The sequence below is a fragment of the Delphinapterus leucas genome, chromosome 3 (assembly GCF_059928025.1).
Source record: "Delphinapterus leucas isolate spDelLeu-1000000601 "Yukka" chromosome 3, BTC_Dleu_Yukka2, whole genome shotgun sequence".
NCBI classification, from domain to species: domain Eukaryota; kingdom Metazoa; phylum Chordata; class Mammalia; order Artiodactyla; family Monodontidae; genus Delphinapterus; species Delphinapterus leucas.
Window position 1 is genome coordinate 28,267,652 of NC_143131.1, and position 23,654 is coordinate 28,291,305.

A 23,654-nucleotide genomic window follows, 5' to 3' on the forward strand; every position below is an offset into this window, starting at 1 on the left:
CTAACTCCCCAAAGCAAGCTATAGGCTTTAAATGATTTTAAGACACAGAGCATTCAGAGCTGCAGTGAGAGAGAATACATACCGTTATTCTGCAGCAATCTTCATAATGAAGCTAAAGACATGATTTACTGCAGTTATCTGCAGCAAAGAACACTATCAATGTTTCTACACTTTTTGCACATCCAACTTTTCAGCTCAGTGTCTTGAAGTAAAATCTTTCAATTTTGGACTGACCACTTCTCTCACCATAATATTTATGAAATTCAGAACAATAACTCAAGTCTGGGTCAGACAAAAATATAATTTTGTTTCCTTTAGAAGGGATAGATTATTAAAGACTACTACAAATATGATACTATTAACTTTAGACTTTTGCAACAAAATAAAATTACTTGATACTGCACCAATTTAAGCAAGCCTAAATATAACTGGACAAGATGTGCTCTGAAATATAGTCAAATGGTTATATGAGTATAATTTCATAGGAAATACAGCAACTATTATTTATAACATAATCTCGAAGATTTCTTTTTCAAATCCTAAGAGTCATATGCTGCATATGAATTGACCAGATTGACTCAGGAACTGTTTTTCCAGCAATATCCACAGCCAGACCTTGAGTGGGAACTCATGCTCACATAAAAGATCCTCTACACAAACCCCATTTATTTTTAAGATGCAAAGCTTACACAACATACAAGTCCTGATATATGGTGTATATATAATGTATGCAAAGTTAGACATGTCTCCCAATGATCGCATTTTTAGTAAAAATTATCTTTTCCTGGGTTGTGGAAAGCCCAGTGCCTTAAAAAAAAATTGCTTTGCTGTAAAAAAACGAATTTAAAGGGACAGTAATTGAGAGCCTACTTATGCTATTAGACAAATTAATTTTAAGTATTCTTTTCTCCTCTATCTGTATCACAAAGAAATATTAGTGTAGACTATAACTCCATATCAACAAATTAAGATGTACAAAAACAACATGAAAGGAAACAAAGTAAATTTTATCTGACCCATAAAACAACAGAACCAACATACGGCAGACACTGACCATGCTTTTTGGCTTAAAAGCTTTTGAAGCTTTGAAAATGTTACACAATAGTCCCTAAAGCAACATTGCTGGCACCAGCAGGATTTCATATTCTACAATTGTAAAGTAAGTTTAAAAACCCTGAATTGTGCTATAACTCACTAGCTATGCCAACACCATTTAGTTTTCAATATCTCTAGTATAATAGTGGGGTCAGATGCCCAAATCTACGTGCATTAGGATGCTCTGCATTTATGAAAACGCTTCAAACCAAAGAGCAACCTCAGAGAACCAGAAATATTTACCTCAGGACAAGCCAAATCCATGATTACATATATAACAATGCCTCTTAAACTGTGTTATGAATATTTAACCAATTTTATTTATGGAACTCTCTTGTCTTTTTTTAAGACAAGAACAAGAACTTAAAAGAAGTTAAATTTGTGGCCCCTCACTAGCAACATTTCTTTAATTTGTTCATGGGTCAACTATGCTGGTAAGAATAATTTTGAACTTTTTTTTTTTTTCCAGAAATCTGAGGTTAGCAAGAAAAGAAAAAAAAAAATCAAGAAAATCAATAATACCATGAGTGTTTTATATAAAAGTACATTGCTAAAAAGACATCAATAAAAGATCTGGGAAATGATCTTAAGCAAAACTGGTTGCTATGTAAGTCAAATCTATCAAATTCATATGTAATGCCAGCATGTTGCCTTCTAGGGCTTAATGCCATCTTAAAGAGTAGGCAAATGGGAAAAAAAAAGTTAAAAAAAGTAGAATGTTTAATGGCTTTCCAACCTCCTTCCCTCATGTTCTCTTCTCGAATAATTGGAGACGTCAGGGTGATAGTGACTTGCATTTTGGGTTCCACACATGAGTTCAAAATTATTGCCGCTTCAGAAATCGCACATTTTATGTCATACTTCTCAGGACTTATAACCTATGTAATGAAGAGTACAGGAAATTAGATGGACCTTTTAACATTATCAAACAAAGCAGTTTCACTATGGCTCTTTCATTTTCTCACTACCTTAACCATTTTATAAGGACTAGATCATATATTACTCCCGCCAAGAAGCCTTGTAATACATGCAAATATTATAAATCTCTTGCTCCTCTTTCCTTTTAGAATTTTGTTGAACTAATATTTACCATTACTTGTATAATATGAGTTATTTGTATGTGTGTATGTCTCTCTTAGATGATGAGTTCTTGGATAAAAGAAACACTGCCCTATTTATTACCGTACCTTCCTAATAGCATCTTGGGTAGTTAAGTACTTGCAGAATATGAATGAGACTAAAATAGATATCTGAAACTAACAGGAGCCATAATTCAAACATTCCCAGTGTACCTTGTCTGTGAACTCAACAGATCTACATTTTATCAGGGAGCAGAAAGTCCTGATCAACAGAAGAAAAACCAGGATTCACTGCAATTCAGTACACATGAAATAAGTCTCAGTATATATGAACAAATGAAGACTCCATAGAAGTTACACGGAGTGTTTACAGCATAGTATCTAGGTTCAAATCCTAGCTCTGCTACTTTACTTATGAAGATGGGCAAATTATTTAACTCCCCTTTACCTGTTTTTATAAAATAGGGACAGTAATTTTATCTAACCTATAGGATTGTTGGAAGAATAAATGAATTAACTACATAAAGCACTTAAAACAGTGCCTGGTACATAGTAAGAATTATATAAACGTTAACTATGACAATGATGATGACGATAATAAATTCTATTTCTCTTGCTTATCCACTTGTACAATAAGTACATAGAATGATTTGGAAAGAGTATGCTGCTTTTAGTGTAACTTAATTATTTAGTTAGGATATAGTATTTTCTGCTTTGTAGTTTTTTGGGGCTGTGCTGGGTCTTCATTGTTGCGCGCGGGCTTTCTCTAGTTGCGGTGAGTGGGGGCTATTCTTCCTTGTGGTGTGCGGGCTTCTCACTGCTGTGGCTTCTCTTGCTGCAGAGCACAGGCTCCAGGCGCGTGGGCTTCAGTAGTTGCAACATGCGGGCTCAGAAGTCGTGGCTTGCGGACTCTAGAGCGCAGGCTGAGTAGTTGTGGCGCACGGGCTTAGTTGCTCTGCAGCATGTGGGATCTTCCCAGACCATGGCTCGAACCCATGTCCCCTGCACTGGTAGGTGGATTCTTAACCACCACGCCACCAGGGAAGCCCCCCTGCTTTGTAGATTTACTAAACACCACAATTTAGGATCAAGATGTTTCTTGCAAATTATATAATTTTTTCAAAGTCCTCAAACCTCTTCTGAGTCTCCTCCCCTTCATTGCTCTAGCAGCCTCAACGAAGGGTAACAAGTAGACACACAATGACAATTCTCCTGGCTCCTAATACTTAAAAAGACTTATCTACAATAAGAAACTTCACATCTGGAACAATGGTAATATAAAGCAAACAACAGTAAGTGCCACAGTCGTCAGAGCTCAAGTTTATTTATTTATTTATTTTGGCCGTACGTGGGCCGCTCACTGTTGTGGCCTCTCCCGTTGCGGAGCACAGGCTCCAGACGCGCAGGATCAGTGGCCATGGCTCACGGGACCAGCCCCTCCACGGCCTGTGGGATCTTCCTGGACCAGGGCACGAACCTGTGTCCCCTGCATCGGCAGGCGGACTCTCAACCACTGTGCCACCAGGGAAGCCCAGAGCTCAAGTTTAATAGCATGCTTCACTATCCCTTTTGGTATCGGTTGCTCTGCTGTGGTCAGGTACTATTTATTCTGACATTACTGTGGAATACATATTACCAATGAAATGTCAATTCTTGGATTTCAAATATCTAAATAAGTTTTATACATTAAATTATTCAAGAAATCTTTATTTTAAATCCCAGTCTGTGATTCTGACAAGATACTATATAAAAATTTTAAAAATTCAAACTTAAAAAAGTTTTTTTTGTAGGACCAAAAGGGGATATTCTACTAATTGTGCATTGCCACAATTTGCTGAAGAGAGACAGTGAGAGCTAAGACCTACGACTATAACACGTAGAAAACTGAAAGTAATCATAATAAAACTGGGGAAATTCAAATCAGAAAGAGTCTCTATTTTAGTTACTATACTTTATTAAAAACATATATTCAACTAAATAGGCAAGAAGTTCATGAATTCTAAAAATTTAAGCTTGCTTTATATACATGGGCTTTGTTTAAAAAACAAAACAAAACAAAAAACCCCCATTTTTTTCCCTAAAGTCTCATCTCTTAATGATTCAACTCTTGGAAAAAAGAGCAGGAAGAGGACATGTGCTGCAAATTTATATTTTAAAATAAATTAGCAAGATGGCTTCATGCCAAAGAGGAGCACTATAAAACCTAAAAAGACAAAGTAGAAAACAGTTCTACCAATTTGTACAATCAAGGAAAAAGTTCAATTTGGAAAGTCAAACCAAAACTTTAAAGGCAGGCTTAAGATTAAGCTGAAGCACAGTTAGTCCCGCCAAAAACTTTTGAACCAGACAAGGGGTAAAAATGAACATTTCCATAATACTTACAGCAAGCTGCTTGGGTAGGTTTTCTGCAATACGGCTTAATAATGTCTTTGAAGGTTTCTCTGAGCACAGCAAAACAAGGTTGACATTTCTATCTCCTCGGAGAAGTAATCCTTTTGCCAATACTCCCACTCGCAAAACTCCTTTTAAAGCTCTGCAGTGAAATCAAGTTATATTATGACATTTCCCTTCTCAACCAGAACCACGATAATCTCTCAACACACAATAGTAAATGAAATAACTTTTACACCGTTAAAATTCTCAATCAACTACAGTATAAAAACATTCAATATTTTTAGAAGTATCCTTCACTTAGATAAGAAATATGGATAGGGCTTCCCTGGTGGCGCAGCGGTTGGGAGCCCGCCTGCCGATGCAGGGGACGCGGGTTCGTGCCCCGGTCCGGGAGGATCCCACGTGCCGCGGAGCGGCTGGGCCCGTGAGCCGTGGCCGCTGAGCCTGCGCGTCCGGAGCCTGTGCTCCGCAACACGAGAGGCCACAGCAGTGAGAGGTCCGCGTACCGCAAAAAAAAAAAAAAAAAAAAAAAAAAAAAAAGAAATATGGATAAATTAATAAATCAAGAGCTAAGTTCTCACAAGGACAACTGCAACGCAAAGGCCATTAACACTTTTCTGCGTCTCACTTTACAAATTAGAACAAAAGTCATGTTCAATATATACAAAGATATTTCCAAAGGGTTAAGGGGAAAATGAAAAGTTATAGATCATAATGCAAACTTGATATGAAAGATGTTGCTAAAGCTTGAGCTTATTCACTTATGGGTCAATGTGTTAAGGAAAAATAAGCTGCTAAAACAAAGAGTAAACAGATGCAACAGATAAATAAAAACTGAAGAGCAGCTAAATGCAATTGAAAACTATGAAGGCTGCTTTGAAAACAGACTTGAAATAGTTTTATATAAATTTAAATAAAATGAGTAAAATTACAAGGTTGGAGACTGTATGAAATTCTGTTATTTTTCATTTCAGCAAAAAACAGCTGAATACATTAAATATCTAACACAAGCATAACACATGTAGACTGACAACAGAGAATTTTCAGTCTTTGTAACTTTTATTTCAAGTATAAGAAGTCCACATAAGGGAAACCAAAATTAAACAAAAGTAAAAAACTCTGAAAACACACCTGTCTTTACCTCCCTCTTTCTTATCATCTCCCTCTTTGCTCTTGCTCTTCTCATGCTCAGACAAGCTGTCTGAAACGAGTTTTAAAGCACGTTCAGTGATAGAAACAATTTTCTGAACTGCCTGTAACTCCTCTTCAGTTGGATAAATGGTTGCATGTTTTGTCATTACATAACGATCATCAGATGAGTCAGGACGACGTAAGGGCTGGAGAAGACAAAAAAGATAACTTCATTAAAAAAAAATGCTTCCCAAGCAAAAGTAAATTATTATTTTTCAACTATACATATGTTTGTCACATCTTTTCAATAAAAAAGTCAATTATGCAAAATGTCCATTTAAAGCTATCTTCTCCCTTTTTTCCATCTCAGTAAAAACCAACACGTAAACTATGGAAAGTTACACTATCAAAAATGAGTATGCATCTATGTATATATGCATTCTTTGCCTCAAAACAAGTAAAATTATAATACACACCATCTAAGGTTATAAAAATACTTTCTACTCAACTTTAACAACCAGTGATTCTGAAATGTTTTGCTTTTAATAAAACAAGTTTCACAAATACTTATTCTATGCAAAGACAAATGAGAAAGAATAGTTTAAGAGCAGGAATTTGTTGCTGTTTCCTTCTAAGTGCCCTCTAGAAAACAGAACAAAGAATAAAAACATCTTGTTTTCTGCAGTCTGAACTTATATGAAATATTCCTCATAACCCAGGTATGTCTTCTTTTTTTTTTTGCGGTACGTGGGCCTCTCACTGTTGTGGCCTCTCCCGTTGCGGAGCACAGGCTCCGCGGCATGTGGGATCTTCCCGTACCGGGGCACGAACCCGTGTCCCCTGCATCGGCAGGCGGACTCTCAACCACTGCGCCACCAGGGAAGCCCAGTATGTCTTCTTTTATCTAGCTTCCACAGAGCACAAACTCTCAAGATGCAGCTCTTGCCTACAGTTCTCCTAATACATCCACTGTGTGCTCATCTTGGACCATTTACTTACCCCTTGTCCTGCACTTAATTTAGAAGTAGTGTAGGTTTTTTTCATTATTTGAAAAGGGAAAAAAGACTCTAAACCACTGGTAATGGGAAGATAAGAATAATTCTGAAAGCAAAGCAACTGCCTTCAAAATTAGTTGTTCTTGACAATCTAAAGAACAAAGGCAAGAAAATCTCTTATGTGAAAGAAGAGTTGGCAAAAGAAGCTCTGCTCCCTTAACTCATAGTATAAGTAAGAAAGATGCATGGAAATTCTATGAAGTCCTCATAAATAAGGACCCGAGTTGAGAACCTGTAATAAAAGGAGGGAAAATTCTAAATCAGATGAAAAACTTATATTGAGACTTGGATATTATTAAGTCTAAAAATTAGCTCCCCAAACTGTTATCTTCCAATGCTGAGCCAGTCTTACACTTTCACCCCCTATGTAAACAAAGTGGACACTCACTGCAGGCCCCTGTGGCTGAGGAGGCATGCCTGGTCGGACTCCCAGGAGGCCTAGTGGGCCTGGGGGACCATGAGGATAGCCTCCATCAGGCATTCGGCGGCGATCATCCCAATGATGCTGTTCTTCCTCCATTCTTCTCCAGTACATGTCCTCTTCATAACGTCTGAAACATAGAGAATGATACTATAAGTCTATAAGAAAAATACAACCCAAGAATTTAAATCAATAATGATATAAAAAGCAATTTAAAAAATAGCCCAAATCAGTCTAGCTTACATCTCTTTTCTCCTACTGTATCTGATTACCTTTATTTGCTTTAACTAGCAGTAAATGGAAGTGAATCCCAGTGAAAAGAGAAAATAAGTAAACAAAGATAAAAGCAAAACAAAATTTCACAGCCTGAAGACAGGGTTGAAAGAACAAGCACCAGAAACCTCAGAGTTCCTTCTAACCTCTCCCTCTTTACAGGAGACTGTAAACTTAAATGCCTACCTAATGTGGCCAGACCAACAATGTGTGTGAGTGAAAGACTCAAAGCATACATTCAGAAATTTTCTTCATGTCTCCGAAGAAATGTGCTCTCTCCTATTTTTTTCTAAGAGAGAACTTCTGAAGACTACCTTTAATTTCCTCAACTGATACAGGCAGAGAGACAAAGACACTTCTCTACAATGAGGAAAAACAACTGAGATAAATGGCAACTCACATCGTGTTTCACTTTTGGGGACATGTTAAGGGTGGCAGGAACTATGGTAAAGAAGAAAGCACATGCTCTGAGCCACAGCACAGCTATTAATTATTGCCATAAGGGAATACAGATGGTAATCCCAAGGTCATCAGCATTTTTGTGAAATCTCATGGTCTTTAAGTGTTGGTTCATGTTGGTATCCAAAAAATACCACGTGTACCAAATGAAACACCCACGGACTGAACTTGGACTGTGGGCAGCTAGTGTGTAGCCTCTTAATAGTCAACATTTTCAGAATCTAATTTCTTTTTTACCATGTGACTCTCTCCTTCTCAGTTCTATCTTCGCTTTCAGCTTCAAACTAGGATACCAATAACTCCCAAGGTAGTCCTGTCTTTATAGTAAATTTTTGTAACAATTAAGTTTTTAACCAGACAAATCTGTTTAACACAAAACATAAGAAAGAAGTATGTTTCTCAAGTAGCACTGTAGAAACCACCAATTTCTTCAGTCGGGAATAAGCAGTGCTTTTTAGGTCATCCCACTAAGGACAGGAAGAACCATACTTCTATGTTATTTAGGTCTTGAGCTTGAAGGCTCTGGAAAACCATGTTCATTCCAGTACTGAATACTTGGTTATTACTAAAGATGTTTAAGTTAAATAAGGGCAGGGACCTTTATCCATTGTTTACCAATTCATACTTGGTGTCTAACACACTACGTGCTACTTCCTGGCAAACTGTAAGTGCTTAATAAATATTTGCTATAACAATAAAAGAGGAAGTAACTGTGTAATCTAGGTATAGAGAAAAATTTCCAGTGCATTACAAAGGCAGAAACTTCATAAAGAATAAGAAAAATAGATTTAGATACCTAAATAAAAATCGATACATACATAACAACAAAGATTTAAAGGTAACATGTTAATAATGTGTTAATAGCTATAATATAAGAAGTATCTGTACAAATCAACAACAGGTAAGTTAAACAAATTCACCACAGAAGAAATGTAAGTGGTTAAGCATGAAATAAAAATTTAATTTGCCTGCGATACAAACAAAGTTGAAACAAAACTGTCTTTCATGTTTCACTCTCTCATTGGCAGAGATTTTAATAAGTTATAGAAGCAGTTCTCAAAGTGTGGTCCAGGGACCCTAGGTGGTTCCTGAGACACCTTCAGGGGGATCCATGACATCAAAATTACTTTCATAATAATAACAAGACATTTGCCTTCTCCATTCTCATTCTCTTATGAGTGTACACTGGAGTTATCCAGAGGCAAAATGTGTTATCACAACCTGTTGCGCAGAGAAGTAGATAGAAAAATCAGGCTACCTTAAGCTAGACATTAAAGAGATTTGAAAAAATATAAAACAATGTCATTCTCATTATTCTGGGGGAGAAATACAGTTATTTTATAGTTAGCATATTATATTTATCCACATTATATTAATAAATATGGTTGATCTAATACTATAATTATCAATATTTAACTACATTTTAATAAACATAAAGTCATTTAAAAATTAATTCATAAATATTTAAACTTCTCAGTTTTCATTTCTAATACAGTAAATGTTGACAGCTATAACCCATATACACAAAAGCTCTTTGGAGTTTTGTAATTATTGAGTATAAAAGGTCCTGAGACCAAAAAGTTTGAGAACCAGTTAAACTATCCAGTACAGGCAAAACGTATGGGTATCTGCCAGTCAAACATTTTCGTTTCTGAGATTTTATTACTAGCAACTAATCATGATTTATGCAATAATATAGCCTCAAGGATGGTCAATGTAATAATTATAATAGGGAAATACTGTAAAAAACCTAAATATCTAACAATATGTAATTGGTTATAAGGAAAATTTTACATCTGCACAAGAGAATACTATGTAGCCATGGAAAATAAGATAAAATAATTCTAGCTTACTTTTAAAAAGAGTTGGTATGTAAATGAAAAAAGTAGGTTATAAAATACACATACATTACACTTGTTTATATTTATCTTAATTATATTTTAAAACTTGTACACAAATCCTCATAGCAGCAGTATTCATGATAGCCCAAAAGTGGAGATGACACAAATGTCCATCAACTGATGAATAAACAAAATATGATACATACACATAATGGAATATTATTCACCTATAAAAAAGAAGTGCTGATATATGCTATAACATGCATGAACCTTGAAAACATTATGCTAAGTGAAAGTAGCCAGACACAAAAGACAACATATTTTGTGATTCCATTTATATGAAATCTCCAGAATAGGTGAATCCATTGAGACAAAGTTTATTAGTGGTTGCCTAGGGGGTAGAGGGAGGAGTTGTGGGGGGGAATAAGGATTGACTGCTAATGGGTTTGTGGTTTCTCTTGCAGGTCATGAAAATGTTCTAAAATTGACTGTGGTAATGACTGCACAACTCTGCGAATATAATAAAAACCAGTTAATTGTTACCATTTAAATATATGCCAATTACATCAGTAAAACTAAACATTTACATATCTCTTGAACATGTTTCTCATTTCTCCTTCCCTGGAGCCTCTAAAGTTTTTATAATAGACGTTTCCTGAGATACAAAAACAAAAACACCCCAAAACCCACACATTATTAATGTCTAGAAGCTACTAAATCTGATATTCTGGATATGTTTATCATGTAACTAAATGTTCTATTTTGCTTGTTTTAAACTGACGCAGTTATTTATAGTATTAAACTATTTATGTATTTAAATATATATAAGATACCATTTCCAACTTAATTCCTAATACCAAGGACACAGTCAAATATTATAATAGCCAATAACTTAGTTTTAATGCATTTCTCTCCTAGACCTAAGATCTTCCTGAGAAGTGAAAACTAAAAGTATATTAAATAGGGACATCCCTGGTGGTCCAGTAGTAAAGAATCCGCCTTACAATGCAGGGTAGGCAGGTTCGATCCTTGGTCAGGGAACTAAGATCCCACATGCTGCGGGGCAATTAAGCCTGCACACCACAACTACTGAGCTCACGCGCCTCAACTACTGAGCTCGCGTGCCTCAACTAGAGAGCCTGCGTGCCACAAACTACAGAGCCCACATGCTCTGGAAACCGCGTGCCACAACTACAGAGCCCGTGTGCCCTGGAGCCTGTGTGTCACAACTAGAGAAGAGAAAACCCACATGCCACAACTAGAGAGAAGCCTGTGCGCCACAACGAAGATCCCGCGTGCCACAACGAAGATCCCGCACGCCTCAGTGAAGATCTTGTGTGCCACAACTAAGACCTGACAAAGCCATAAATAAATAAATAAATAAAATAATAAATAAATCTAAAAAAAAGTATATTAAATAAATCTGGATTGCTCTGAATGGATGTCACATACTCAGAATAGCTACGTTTTTTAGAAAGGCTAAACCACTTATCGTGCTATTAAAGTTAAAGATACTAACCTCATTTCCATTCTCCAGCGTTCCTCTTCTTCTCTTCTTCGCCAATACTCCTCTTTCTGCATTTGCTTCCTCATTTTCTCTTCTTGAATCTTTCTTGCTCGAATACTGGGTTTTACTTCTACTTGCAGATCTGGATTTACTTTTTTCTGTTAATACAGACAAGATATTTGAAAAACCAGCAACCCCTCCAACAACCTACACGTATCTTTAAATCATACAATCCCACATACTCTTTCATCATAGGGGCTTTTATTTGCAAATTTCCTATTTTAAGAGTAAATGCAGTAAAATAAGTTGAATCAGAGGAAAAATTCAGAATACATTCATAAACATTCTTCTTTACTTCCCACTCCCAAAATTCTTAGTTGTTAAAGTTTAAAGTTATACATTTAGTATGTAAAACGTACATAACTTACTGCTAACCAATAAAAGAAATCCTTAGAAGACTGATAGATATTAATTTTCCTTTGTTTGTAAGTAAATGATTCTAGATACCTGAGTGTGGGGTTAAAAAGTTTCTTTTCATATAAATGTATTGCCCTTTAACAGACTATTATTTTAACTTTCACTTCTGTGTTTAGAAAACATGAATCTAGTGCATTAGTCCAACCTAATTAAAAACTTTGAATACACTATTTAGATTTAACTTATCACTTGAAGTGTTTTCAATGAAGAATTCCTCATCTCATAATTCATTTTAGTGGGGATTCTGCCAAGATAAAGGAAAAGAATGGAGACCTGACACTTCTTTCAAACACTTCCTGTGATGCAATTATCTTTACATGATTACTTGATCCAAATAATGTTATAGCTTTATTTTGCCACTACAAGTAATGAAATATGATATCATTTTTTCCTAAGTATAACAAACTAGTCAATAAAGACTAAACATCTGACACCATGTGAGACATTACATGCCAATTCTGGAGTGGGAGTTCATGGACTTAGGGAGTTATATTTAGAGGCCTTGTTTTTGAATCTAGAATGTTCCAAGACATATAAAAAGAGAAAATAGCTGAAATTTTACTCACTTTATATTGAAGTCTGTGTCTTCGCCCTTTTAAGTGCATCTCCTTAGCATTGGGATCATTAAAGCTGCACTCGCACAATTTGCAATGGAATCGAATTACTTTTCCTTCATCATTTCGTACCTTGATGTGGAAAAAAAAAATTCAAGAATCACAACAGGAATGTTACAGTTGAAGATTTCAACTATAAACCCTCATGGGTTGTAAATAACTTTTAGAATTTGAAGTGAGAAAAAAACAGGGCAATGTCTATACTTTTTAAAAAGGATAATCTACAGAAATGAACTAAAGGTTAGAATTTTTAACTGTAGCATGCAAGACATGTTAGCATGTATTTGGCTCTTGTAATTATCTTTTAATACTTGTGTCTATATATAAACATTTAGATTTAAATGCAATTAGATACCTTAAATTCTATAATAAATATTTACTCAATACTTGCTACTGGCCAGGTACTGTTCTTGGAAATGGAGATAAAGATGATGAAAGGCATTATTCACATCTATTTCTATAAAGCCCAAGACTTTATACATGTAACTTTACAGAAAACCAGTATCAATTTTTTTCTAACTGCACAACCAGTTAGGAAGACAAGTAGGCTAGAATGTTATTAAAAAGTCTACAGTGAATTCTAAGTTCAAACGATGCAAGTTTTAAAAATTGGTTCTGAACTCAATTCTCTGAAGTTTAAGATGATTTTACCCAACATCACTGGCAATTAAGGTGTTCTGGCTGTACATTTTTTTTTTTTAGACAACCAAGTCTTACTCTTTTAAGAGCTATAACTTTAATTAGTTAATTTATTTTTAAAGAAGTTTATTAACCTTTAAATGTCCTTTTTTTTGGCTGCGCTATGCACGGCATTGTGGAATCTTAGTTCCCCAACCAGGGATCAAACCCATGCCTCCAGCAGTGGAAGCATGAAGCCTCCATCACTGGACCGCCAGGGAATTCCCAAGAGCTATAACTTTAAATTAAAATTGTATATGAACTACTTTCAAACTGCATAGCCCAGTTTTCCACCCTGTAAACAAAGAACTCAATATGTAATTTTTCTTGATGCGGAAAAGGATGAAGGAACAAATAAATACTTGCTAAAAATCTGTAGGCTAGGCACTGTGCTAGGTACTTTATTTCATCTAAGCTTCGTAACTTTGCTAGGAGATAACCAAATTTTATAGATGTAGACACTGAAGCTCAGAGAACTTGTTCTCTACAATTGTTCTACAATACAGCAAAAGTAAAGAGTAGGGCTACACCACTGTATGTTAGTCTTTCTGCTAACAGCAAATATTTATCAAGCCCCTTTGACGTTCCCTCATCCTCCATTTATTAAGTTAGTCTGTAAAACAGGAATAGTTTTCTAATCAGCTTGGGAAATCAAATAAACAGTATCTGTTAAATCAGCAACCTTAATTTTACACATGAAACTGACTGTTCGGAAGGAAATATTTGCTGTCTTTGTCATTTCTGCTGCTCACAATTTTTATTACTTTTTCTGTTCAGAAGAACAGTAGAAGGGTTATATTAAAAGAATGCCTGCCAGGTAGATGGAAAGTTACTTCACACCACAGTGATGGCTGTCAGCAGGGAAAGAGAGAAGTTAACAAAAAAATTGTGATGTCACTTAGGCAAGCTTAAAAAAAAAACCTTCAACGAAGATGCCTTTGATATTCCTTTTTAAGTAATCTAAACCTAAAATATAATCGAATATAATTTAATTATACATGTAAAGCATGCTTGTAACAAAGACACACGTCTTCCCTTTATCTGATCTCACAGCAGTAGTATTCTCAAATCAATACCTCCTCCACATAATCATGGCCCACCGGCTGCACATCACTCTGCAAAGCAGCAAGGGACGCAGGTGTGACTGGTTCTGACACTGTGTCTGGCTTTACTTCCGGGATCTGTACAGCAGTGACAGGAGTGCTTTTAGCACATTCGGTTCCTTTTAAGTCTTCTGTTTTATTTCCTGTTGATTGCAGCTTATTACCACCTAGAAGAGCATAAAAGAATTATAGTGATTTAAATTTTCTTTTTGTATAATGTATGGCTTGATACAACAAGAACTTCAGATAAAGTTCTGATCTTTTCTACCAATTGTCAAACTCCTGCCTGACACAGAGCAGGTCAGAAGTTTGAAGAGCCACGTAAACCACTTGGCTTTTTTATCTTATTAATTAAATACATGTCTGAATTTTCTTTCCCGTTCTCTACGTCCCAATATCCAGTGGTGCTCTCTGTCCCCACCATGGCTCTTATGGGATGGAACGGGTCACTGTCCTAAGTTCTAGTAATATAATAAGAATATGACAATGTGGCTGTCTTTGAGGTGCCAACAATTTAAGGGAATATATAAGTCATTAGAGTACAATGTGGCAAGTGCTGTTTAAGTATTAACAGTATTGTGGGAATGTAAAGGAAAGGAGCCACAACCCTTTAAACTGACCCAGTTAAGAATGGCTTTACCAAGGGTGTGACACTTGAGCTGGGCTTTGAAAGAAGAGCAATGAGTATGAACTGTCAGGCAGAAAAAAAGAGAACGATGTCTAAACAGAAAGAGTAGCATGTACAAGAAAAGCACAAAGACATGGCGTTAAAAAGACTATGGGGCTTCCCTGGTGGCGCAGTGGTTGAGAGTCCACCTGCCGATGCAGGGGACACGGGTTTGTGCCCCGGTCCGGGAAGATCCCACATGCTGCGGAGCGGCTGGGCCCGTGAGCCATGGCCGCTGAGCCTGTGCTCCGCAACAGGAGAGGCCACAACAGTGAGAGGCCCGCGTACCACACACACACAAAAAAAACCAAGGCAGTGGCTCTGAAGAGGAAACGACACTTTTTGGAGAAATGCTGTAGTGACAGAAACAAAAGGACTAGATAAACGACTGGAAGAGGCAATAAGAAGAAATGATGTCAGTGAAGTTCTCCATGTGAAAAAGCAGCAGTTTTATGAATTATTTCATGGTACTCTTGTGATGAGACAAAAAGTTAGAATGAGACACTAGTAGGCATCAACAGAACCATACAGATAGTGACCAGTAAATACCTAAAATATGGCTCTAGAACTCAGGTGGGGGTTTTGAATGGGCCCAACTGATTTTAAACTCACTGCACACACAGTGTTATAGATGAGACCACTCATGAATACTAGGTAAGTGAGATGAGGGCCAAAATCAGAATCTTAGGAACACCACCAGTTAATGAACATGAAGGCAGGAGAACCAATAAAGATACCCGAGGAAGAGGTGAGTGGACATGGAATAGAGACAGAGACATGTCTTAAGCTTTAAGGTATAGCAGTCAACTGTGCCAAATGTTAGAGAGGTGAACAGCATGAAACAGAAAACCGGCCACTCAATCAATCAGGCAAGTAGGTCTTTGGTGACTCCTGAAAGCAGTTTCAGAAAAGCACAGAGTCGAAACACTGTAAGAGACTGAGGACTGGATAGTAAGTAGAGAAAATAAGAATTAGGTTAGCAGCCTGAGAAATGGGAAAATATATACATATATTTTCTTAAGATTATGAAAGACACAGGTATACCTGCTGGCTGAAGAAAAGGGAACTGAAAAAATTTCAAGAAAAAAATACATATATATGATTGAATAAGGTCCCAGGAAAGGAGAAGGCTGATAAAACAGCAAAAGTAGAAGGGTTAGTCCTGAAATGGAAGAGAAACATCACTTTAACAGAGTTAGAAGGAACACAGAGAATCTTCAGTACTTGCCAACAAAGTTTATTTTGGGTGTAGATGTTTTCTTGGCAGCCATATTTGCAGGCACTGCTGATACTTTAGTGTTGGCTGTGCTATTAAGAGACGAGTTTCCTGTAGTTGTAAGACCTTTCACTGAAGAAGTTGCAATTGATGAAGTATTCACAGTACAATTGCTTGCTGCAATGCTTGAAGGAGAGGCAGTTGGTTTTGAAGCAGACACGGCTGTTGAAGAAGTAGCTTGGCTAACAACATTTGGTTCTGTTGAAGGAATGGGTTTGCCAAGTTTTGTGTGTAATTTAACCACCTACAAAATAAAAGCATATTTATTTGTCAGGAAACTGTAAAATCTTTTTAAAAAGTTTGTCTAAAAGACACTATAAAATGAAAATCTTAACTATATTTTTCTTTGTTGTATTTTTTGTTATACATTTTTAGATAAAAACTTATTACTTTCAAAATAATCTCCGTGAAGCAGATATGGATACATATCCCATCTACCACCAGGTAAGGAAATGACTTGGCCACATGCTTACCAACCTAGTTGTAAGCATGACAAAAGGCAGAAAACAATCACATGACTCAATTTCCAGTTGGTGGAAAAAAAAGATCTAGTTAAATTTAAAGAAGAAAGGTCTCCAGTCTTTCCTTCCTTAAGCAAAGAGTATTTGATGTCACCTTTATATACATGTAAGCAAGGTGTATAATGCACTCAAAGTTTTCAAATTTTGAAGCCACCTTTACTTTAAACCCCCCACTGAAAAAGGAAAAGAAAACAGAGTAAGACATAAGGGTGTGTGGGAAAAAAACACCTACTTTCTGATGCTTAGCACCACGAATGTGGGCAGCATACGCATCTGCTCCTGTACAAGACACATCGCAGAGCTCACAACGTAGCTGATTTTGAGTCCCACGAGTGGAGTTGTTGCTGCTGCTGGTATTCTGTGAGGCTTTCAATGCAGCTTCTTTTTTTTTATGTTTCTGCCCTTCTAAATGTTCTTTGTAAGTCTGTTTCAAACAAAAAGAATAAATTTTGCTTCACTAATTTTCTATCTACATCATTTGAAATTATTCAATTCTCAAATCTCTAATACTCATTAAAAAATCAGCACTACACATTTTTTAAACGCAACTGAACAACAGCATGTGGTTTCCCTACATATATATCAGTGGTTCTCTGTACCTTGTTTTCTAAGAATACATTTACCTAACACCTTCTTTTATTTTTCAAACACAGAATGCATTTTCACATAGGATCTGTGTTAGAATCCATGCCACCCTAAACAAAAGCCTATTTAAAATATTTAACAGCCAAAATTTTATCTCTTTCGAAGGAAAAATAGTATTATTGTAATACTAGCCATCAAAATAGTGAAATTATATATTAAAAATTGTCTTCAGGGCTTCCCTGGTGGTGCAGTGGTTAAGAATCCACACGCTAATGCAGGGGACATGGGTTCGAGCCCTGGTCCGGGAAGGTCCCACATGCTGCAGAGCAACTAAGCCCGTGCGCCACAACAACTGAGCCTGCGCTCTAGAGCCCACGAGCCACAACTACTGAGCCCGTGCGCCTAGAGCCTGTGCTCCGCAACAAGAGAAGCCCACGCACTGCAACCAAGAGTATCCCCTGCTCGCTACAACCAGAGAAAAGCAGGCACGCAGCAACAAAGACCCAATGCAGCCAAAAATAAAAAACAAAACAAAAAACCATTGAAAAAAATTGTCTTCAATGCAGATGACTGAAGAAGGTAGCTTTATTAAAATGAGAGGAGGTCAATAAGGACTGCTGGGTAGTTTGTTTTTTCTTGAGTGGGGCTAGATAGTTACTCTTTCCTATATTATTTAAAAAATTGTTTTAATACAGACATATGATTAGCATAAAATTATATATACAGCATAGAATCTCAGAGCTCGATGAGACTTTGGAGATTAACTAAAACAACAATTTTCTAAATTTTCAACAAGAGAATCCCTCCTCAAAATGAAATCTTGTTCACAAGTAAGGAAAGTTACCGTTTTTGAAACAAAAGAGGAAGGCATAAGACCTAGCCACCTGATTCTCCTCTCACTATCTGCGGCAGTCTAAAGTGGCCCCGTGAAGCAGTCTGAACCTCAATTATTTAGGACAAGTCCTTATTACAGAACTGAGGAAACAAAAGCCCAAAGAAGTTAAGGTCTCCAAGTTGCCCAGGGCCACAAGTTAGTTGCAGAGGACTGGAACCACAGTCCCTTATATGTGAACCAACTTATTCTCCCTCCTTATGTCTACACTAGGCTCTAACTCACCCTACCTCACCACCTCAATGGTATTTTTCTCTAAGGCTCGTTAATCCCTTATGGCACTGCCTCTGACTTGCAGAAGTACCCTTGGCCTGTTCTTGTGTAGCCATCCAGCTCCCCCAGATCAATGGTCAGCCTTATATGTATACTCATTTTAAATGCTGCAATTAACCTATCACCCTACAGCCATGGTCTATCCTTTTATATGGTACCACATATTCAACAAGTCTCTTATGGTTTGCATTTGCCACTCATAGCATCATTACCTTTAAAACAGTCACTACTAAGATACACTCCTCAAATCCTAAAACCAACATTCGTGTTCCCGTTCAGGTTTAATCTTGGGTTGCTGCAAACATTCCCCACCTGTCTCCTCTCCCCCAACCAAGTAATCACAATGAACCTGTTTCCTATCATACTGAAAATAGGAAAAAAGAAGGTTTTATGTTACTAGCCACATATATTAAAATATTCCCTAATTTGGTGTAACTCAGCAAATGCTGGAAACTGAAAATACCCTACAAATTCTGTTTTGAAAAGTAGAAGAACTAATCTAGTAAATTAAAAAGAAGGTACACAGGTTGGGCAAGGGTGGGAGTGGATATAACTGGAAGAAACTACTAAAGAGTCAAAATCTGATCTTTTCAAATACTATGCCTTTTGTCCACCAAACTGCTTATCAAAGTTTTATACGAAAACTAGATACTCTTAAATAAAGTATTAACAAATAAAGTTGGGAAGGGAGCTGAACTCACTAGATTTTATAAATAGACTCTTCCCTAAATCACTTATTTTAAGTTTAGCAACAGGAAAAAAACCAAAAAAACAAAAAACCCAACCACTGAAGACTCATGGTAAAGCATACAACATAAGTACCTGTGGTCCAGCACAGCTGATCTTACAAACATCACAATAGTGAATCTGGGGTGGTTTGGGAGGCTGTTTTGGTTTCAGTTGTTTATTTTGGAATGGTGCTTTTTTAGTGAAGGTGGTCCCTGTCCAAGCAGCTGTTGCAGCAGCTGCCGCCGCCGCCGCCGCCGCCTGCTTCTGTTGCTGCTGCTGTTGTTGGTAGTAGGAGGACGCAGCTGAATAGACGGCTGCTTCGTAACCTGAATAAGATGTACCTTACAGATAAAATCAAACAAAGGTTATATTACATAATTATAAAAGGCCAAGATAAATGCTATGAATGTAAATCCAATAAATGCTGCTAATAAAGGTAGGTTTTCATGTGCCTATTTACAAAATTTACAAAACCTGGGGAAAAAAATCTCACTTATCTTCCTTTTAATGTAAGTCAACCAACATAGTATTTACACAATACGTGCCAGGTGTCATGGAGATATGAAGTTAAGAATAAGACTTGGACACTGCTTTCAAGAAGGCTTATAGTTCCGTTGGAGGGAAGTGATAGGCTTGACAAACTTATGTGGTTATAGAACCTGTTATTAGTATTTCCCCAAGCAGAATTCCTCTGAATAATTTGGGAAGTGCTGGATTTGAGGAAGAGTCTGAACTAGGATACTAGAAAGGAAAAAAAAAGAAAGTCATGAAAGTAAGATTTTACATGCTTGGTGACTTAGAGGATAAAATATGTGAAAGAAGAGGAAAACACACAAAGATGACACCAAGATTCTGAATCCCAGGGACTGACTGATGGGTTGTGCAACCAATAAAAGGAAGGAGCTGATAGAAGCTGGTCTGGAGAGGCAAGGTGAATAAAGCTTAGCAGAAGTCCATAATATGGAGTTGGAGTTCAAATGAACATCTAGGACGACAAAGAAAAGATTTTGAAATAAAGAACCAAATACACTGGTTCTCATCTTCCAAAAGGTGAAAAAGCACTGAATTTTCTGGTTAAATGTATGGATTCTATCCATTTCCATTGTTCAAAGTCTTTGATGACTAACACATTAGACTAGTTATTGATATAATATATACATGCTGTAATGTTATGATTATGTTATCGCAAAACTGGAAAACTTAATGCTTCCTAAACTAAGATCTCTGGAAATTTGTTGGACTCCCTAATTATCATCCTTTCCCCTAAAGTGGAAATGAGTGGGCCAAGAGTTAAGGCTCAAGAGAGAGATTCCTAGTTGCCATGATGGCACAGGAGAACGACTTAAGGAAAACTGAACTTTTTGGTATCTCAAATGCAGGCTGCTATACTGAGGAGTAAAGACTTACGACACATTGACTCCAATATATCTTACACACACAGGGGAGAAAATAAGAATTGGAAAGGTGAAGGTTAAGATGCATGGGAAATCAGAATCATAGGAATCTGAAAGTGGAGAGAGAGAGAGAGAGAGAGAGAGAGAGAAAGTAGTTGGGCTGCTTATATTATATAAATGCTTATGAAGATATAAAGAAAGAAAATGTGGTAACGGAAGAAAACACCTAAAAATGAAAGTAGAAAGAAGCAGGTAAACACATCAATAATAAGCATATGATCAGAGTTCTAAAAATTAGAAAACACTTGGTATAATTGGTTAAAAGAAAAATTCTATAAATCAATAAATTCTTTGTCAGTCCTACCAGTGGCCTCTATTACTGAAGTTTGTGATAAAAGAATATAATTAAGCTCACAGCCAAATACTTTCACATTTATAGTCAGAAACACGTACAGTTTAAATTTCGCTCTTTAAACAACACCATAAAATTGTCTGATTTTTAAAATAACAAAGCTACTTGTGGATTATTACTGGTTAGGACCATAATTTCTATATAAAATCTTTATTAATATAAAATTTCCAAATGACTAGCTGTGTGTAGGAACTGTAAACATGCCACTTAAAATATAACTTCAGGAATTATGTATCAAGAAAATAAAAAGGAGAATAAGGGCAGCAGCATCCTACAATGCTGGATGACCAGGACTTCTAGGGGTTTTTTTTGTTCCTTTGGCAGCACCTCACGGCTTGCGGGATCTTAGTTCCCCAACCAGGGATTGAACCCAGGCCTACAGCAGTGAGAGCGCTGAGTACTAACCATTGGAAATGCCAGGCAATTCCCTAGGTTTAAAATTGAGAATCCACAATATGGGAAGCAGTGTTCCAGACACAGTGAAGTCTCACAACAGAACTATAAGTTAGGTATTGCAGGTATTACTATACTTACTTTAGAGATGAAACAACTGAGGCTAAGAGATCGTAAGGTCCTCTGTGTTATTTAAACAACAAAAATCACTAGGTTAAGCAAAATATTTACAAAATAACCTCCTTCATTTGTACACATGTAGTCTAAAACTAATAAAAAGGTAAGCTTAATTATAGCTTACTACTTAGCTTTTTAAAAAAAAAAATCAAAGCATAAACTGAAAGGTAGGCTGAAGGTTCTGGAATTCTGCTAAGGAATACCTTTAAATCTCCTATAACTACTAGGAAACAAACGTACATTTCTTATAAAGCACTATGGGAAAATAAATATAAGGATGTGTCTCTAAATTAAGTAAAAGCTCAATTTGGAAATGCTAAAACAGTTTCACTTAAAAAGCACCTTTATTATAAATACCTGTCAATTAGAAAGTTGCATAATTATAGCAGTTAAAATATAATTTTTAAAGGTATGGTATCAGAAACAAAAACTATCACTTCAACAGTAAATGCATCATACTACAAGTCATCATTTCGTAGGTACCAATACTCTAGAACTCATTTTTAATGAGATAAAAAGAATAGCTGACTTAAGTTGTAGCTGATATAAAATTGCAGATACAGAATTCAGAAGCCCTAATAATGATCTCTCTGGATGGCAATTTCACATTGTGTATCACATGTTCCTTAAAAAGTGTATACTCTGATATAACAGTTCCAAATCTAGGAATTTATCCTAGGGAAACAACTGGTAAACACACAAATCTTTACATAAAAGGATGTTTACCTAGTGTCGTTTCTAGTTTTTCCTTAATATGAAACTAAGTGTCCCCAAAAAGAACCTTTAAAATGTGGTACATGCATACAATAAGACAGTATTAGTCATTAAAAACTATGTTTTTCTAAGCATAGGTCTTGGTTTCTAAATACCAATGCCATACAGAAACCAAGGCGCTCCTTTGTGAAATGGCTAATTGTGAGTCTAGGGCAGGAAAGGCTCAAAGTTTGTTGTGGTTTTGCATTTTATTTATTCCTTAATACACTGTCTTATTCTGTGCAGGATTTAGGGTGATATGGGCAATTTCAGTTATCTCTTGATGTTTTGTTGCATCTTGGCTGTTAGAAGCCTAGCTACTGAATTTTTAAAATATTTTTTTATTTCTCAGAGGTTTTTTATCTCTTTCCCTATGTCAAATGCTATGCTGGATGCTAGGGGTACAATGGTGAATCAGGCAGAATAACATCTTACTGTGCCAGAAAGGAAAGAAGTGCTCAAAGACAAATGATGCCAAATTCAAAAGACTCAGAGTTGGTTTGAAAAGGATCTCACTGGCCAAATTTGGGACACTGTGTGCCTCAGAAAGAAAAATGAAAGCAATGGATACTACATTGAATAAAAAAGGAGCCCACAGTAATACTAAAAAAGAAGGGGTCAGGGGACTCCTTTTTAGGGAAGAATGTCTAAGAATCCAAATCCTTTTGCATTGATTCTTAGTAAAAGGATTTTGCATTCACCACTGGAGAACCTGATTCAGTTACTGAGATTTTCATAGGATCTAACACCTTAGAGAGAAAGGTAGTTGAGTAATAGGCCCACAGATTACTTGGTTAATTATAAAATGGAAAAAGGTAACTTTACAATGGAAAGATCTGGTAGTCACCACTTTAATCAGTGATTATACTTGGCACCATCAATAAGGAATAAACTGACATTTATTTTGTGCACCTGATGTGCTGAAATGTAATGCTCACATAGGCAGTTTAATTAACTAAAAAGCTGCCAGAATCTAAACATAAAAGAAATCAGGTAAATCTAGATTGTGGGATATTCTACAAGACTGGTCTGAACTCTTCAAAAACATCAAGGTCATGAAAGACAAGATAAAAACAGGGGTTATTCTACATTAAAGGAAACTGAAACTAACAACCAAATACAACCCATAATCCTTGACTGGACCGTAAATTTAAAACAAAGCACAAACACAAATACATTAACCACAGAGAAAGCCCAGCCATAAAAGACATTTGTGGACAACTGGAGAAAATTTATTAGATAATATCCATGTCCAATTCCTTATCTGAATTGTGGCTATATAAAAGAATGCCCCTATTCTTAGGAAATACATGTGGAAGAATTCTAGGCAAAGCACCATGTTGCCTGCAACTTATAAAACACTGCTAAACCATTTGAAAATATGTTTAAAGAGAGGCGAGATAAAGCAAATGTAACAAAATAATACTTGGTGAGTCTAGGTAAATGTTGTGCGGG

The 23,654-nt window shown here is 36.4% G+C and overlaps 1 protein-coding gene across 8 annotated transcripts in view; it reads right to left on the minus strand.

The window, feature by feature from the left end:
- The window catches only part of ZFR (zinc finger RNA binding protein), a 75,468-nt gene that overhangs the window by 26,424 nt on the left and 25,390 nt on the right, over positions 1-23,654 (minus strand). For 6 of the 8 annotated variants that reach the window (XM_022599844.3, XM_089908729.1, XM_022599833.2 and 3 more), the window contains 10 exons: positions 19,164-19,411; positions 16,824-17,015; positions 16,023-16,314; positions 14,101-14,294; positions 12,299-12,418; positions 11,268-11,413; positions 7,143-7,305; positions 5,700-5,905; positions 4,557-4,707; positions 1,832-1,973 (listed from right to left, as the gene is read on the minus strand). In XM_022599844.3, coding sequence (XP_022455552.1) covers positions 1,832-1,973; positions 4,557-4,707; positions 5,700-5,905; positions 7,143-7,305; positions 11,268-11,413; positions 12,299-12,418; positions 14,101-14,294; positions 16,023-16,314; positions 16,824-17,015; positions 19,164-19,411 — 1,854 coding nt within the window. The other 2 variants (XM_089908733.1, XM_089908730.1) reach the window with 2 other exon arrangements.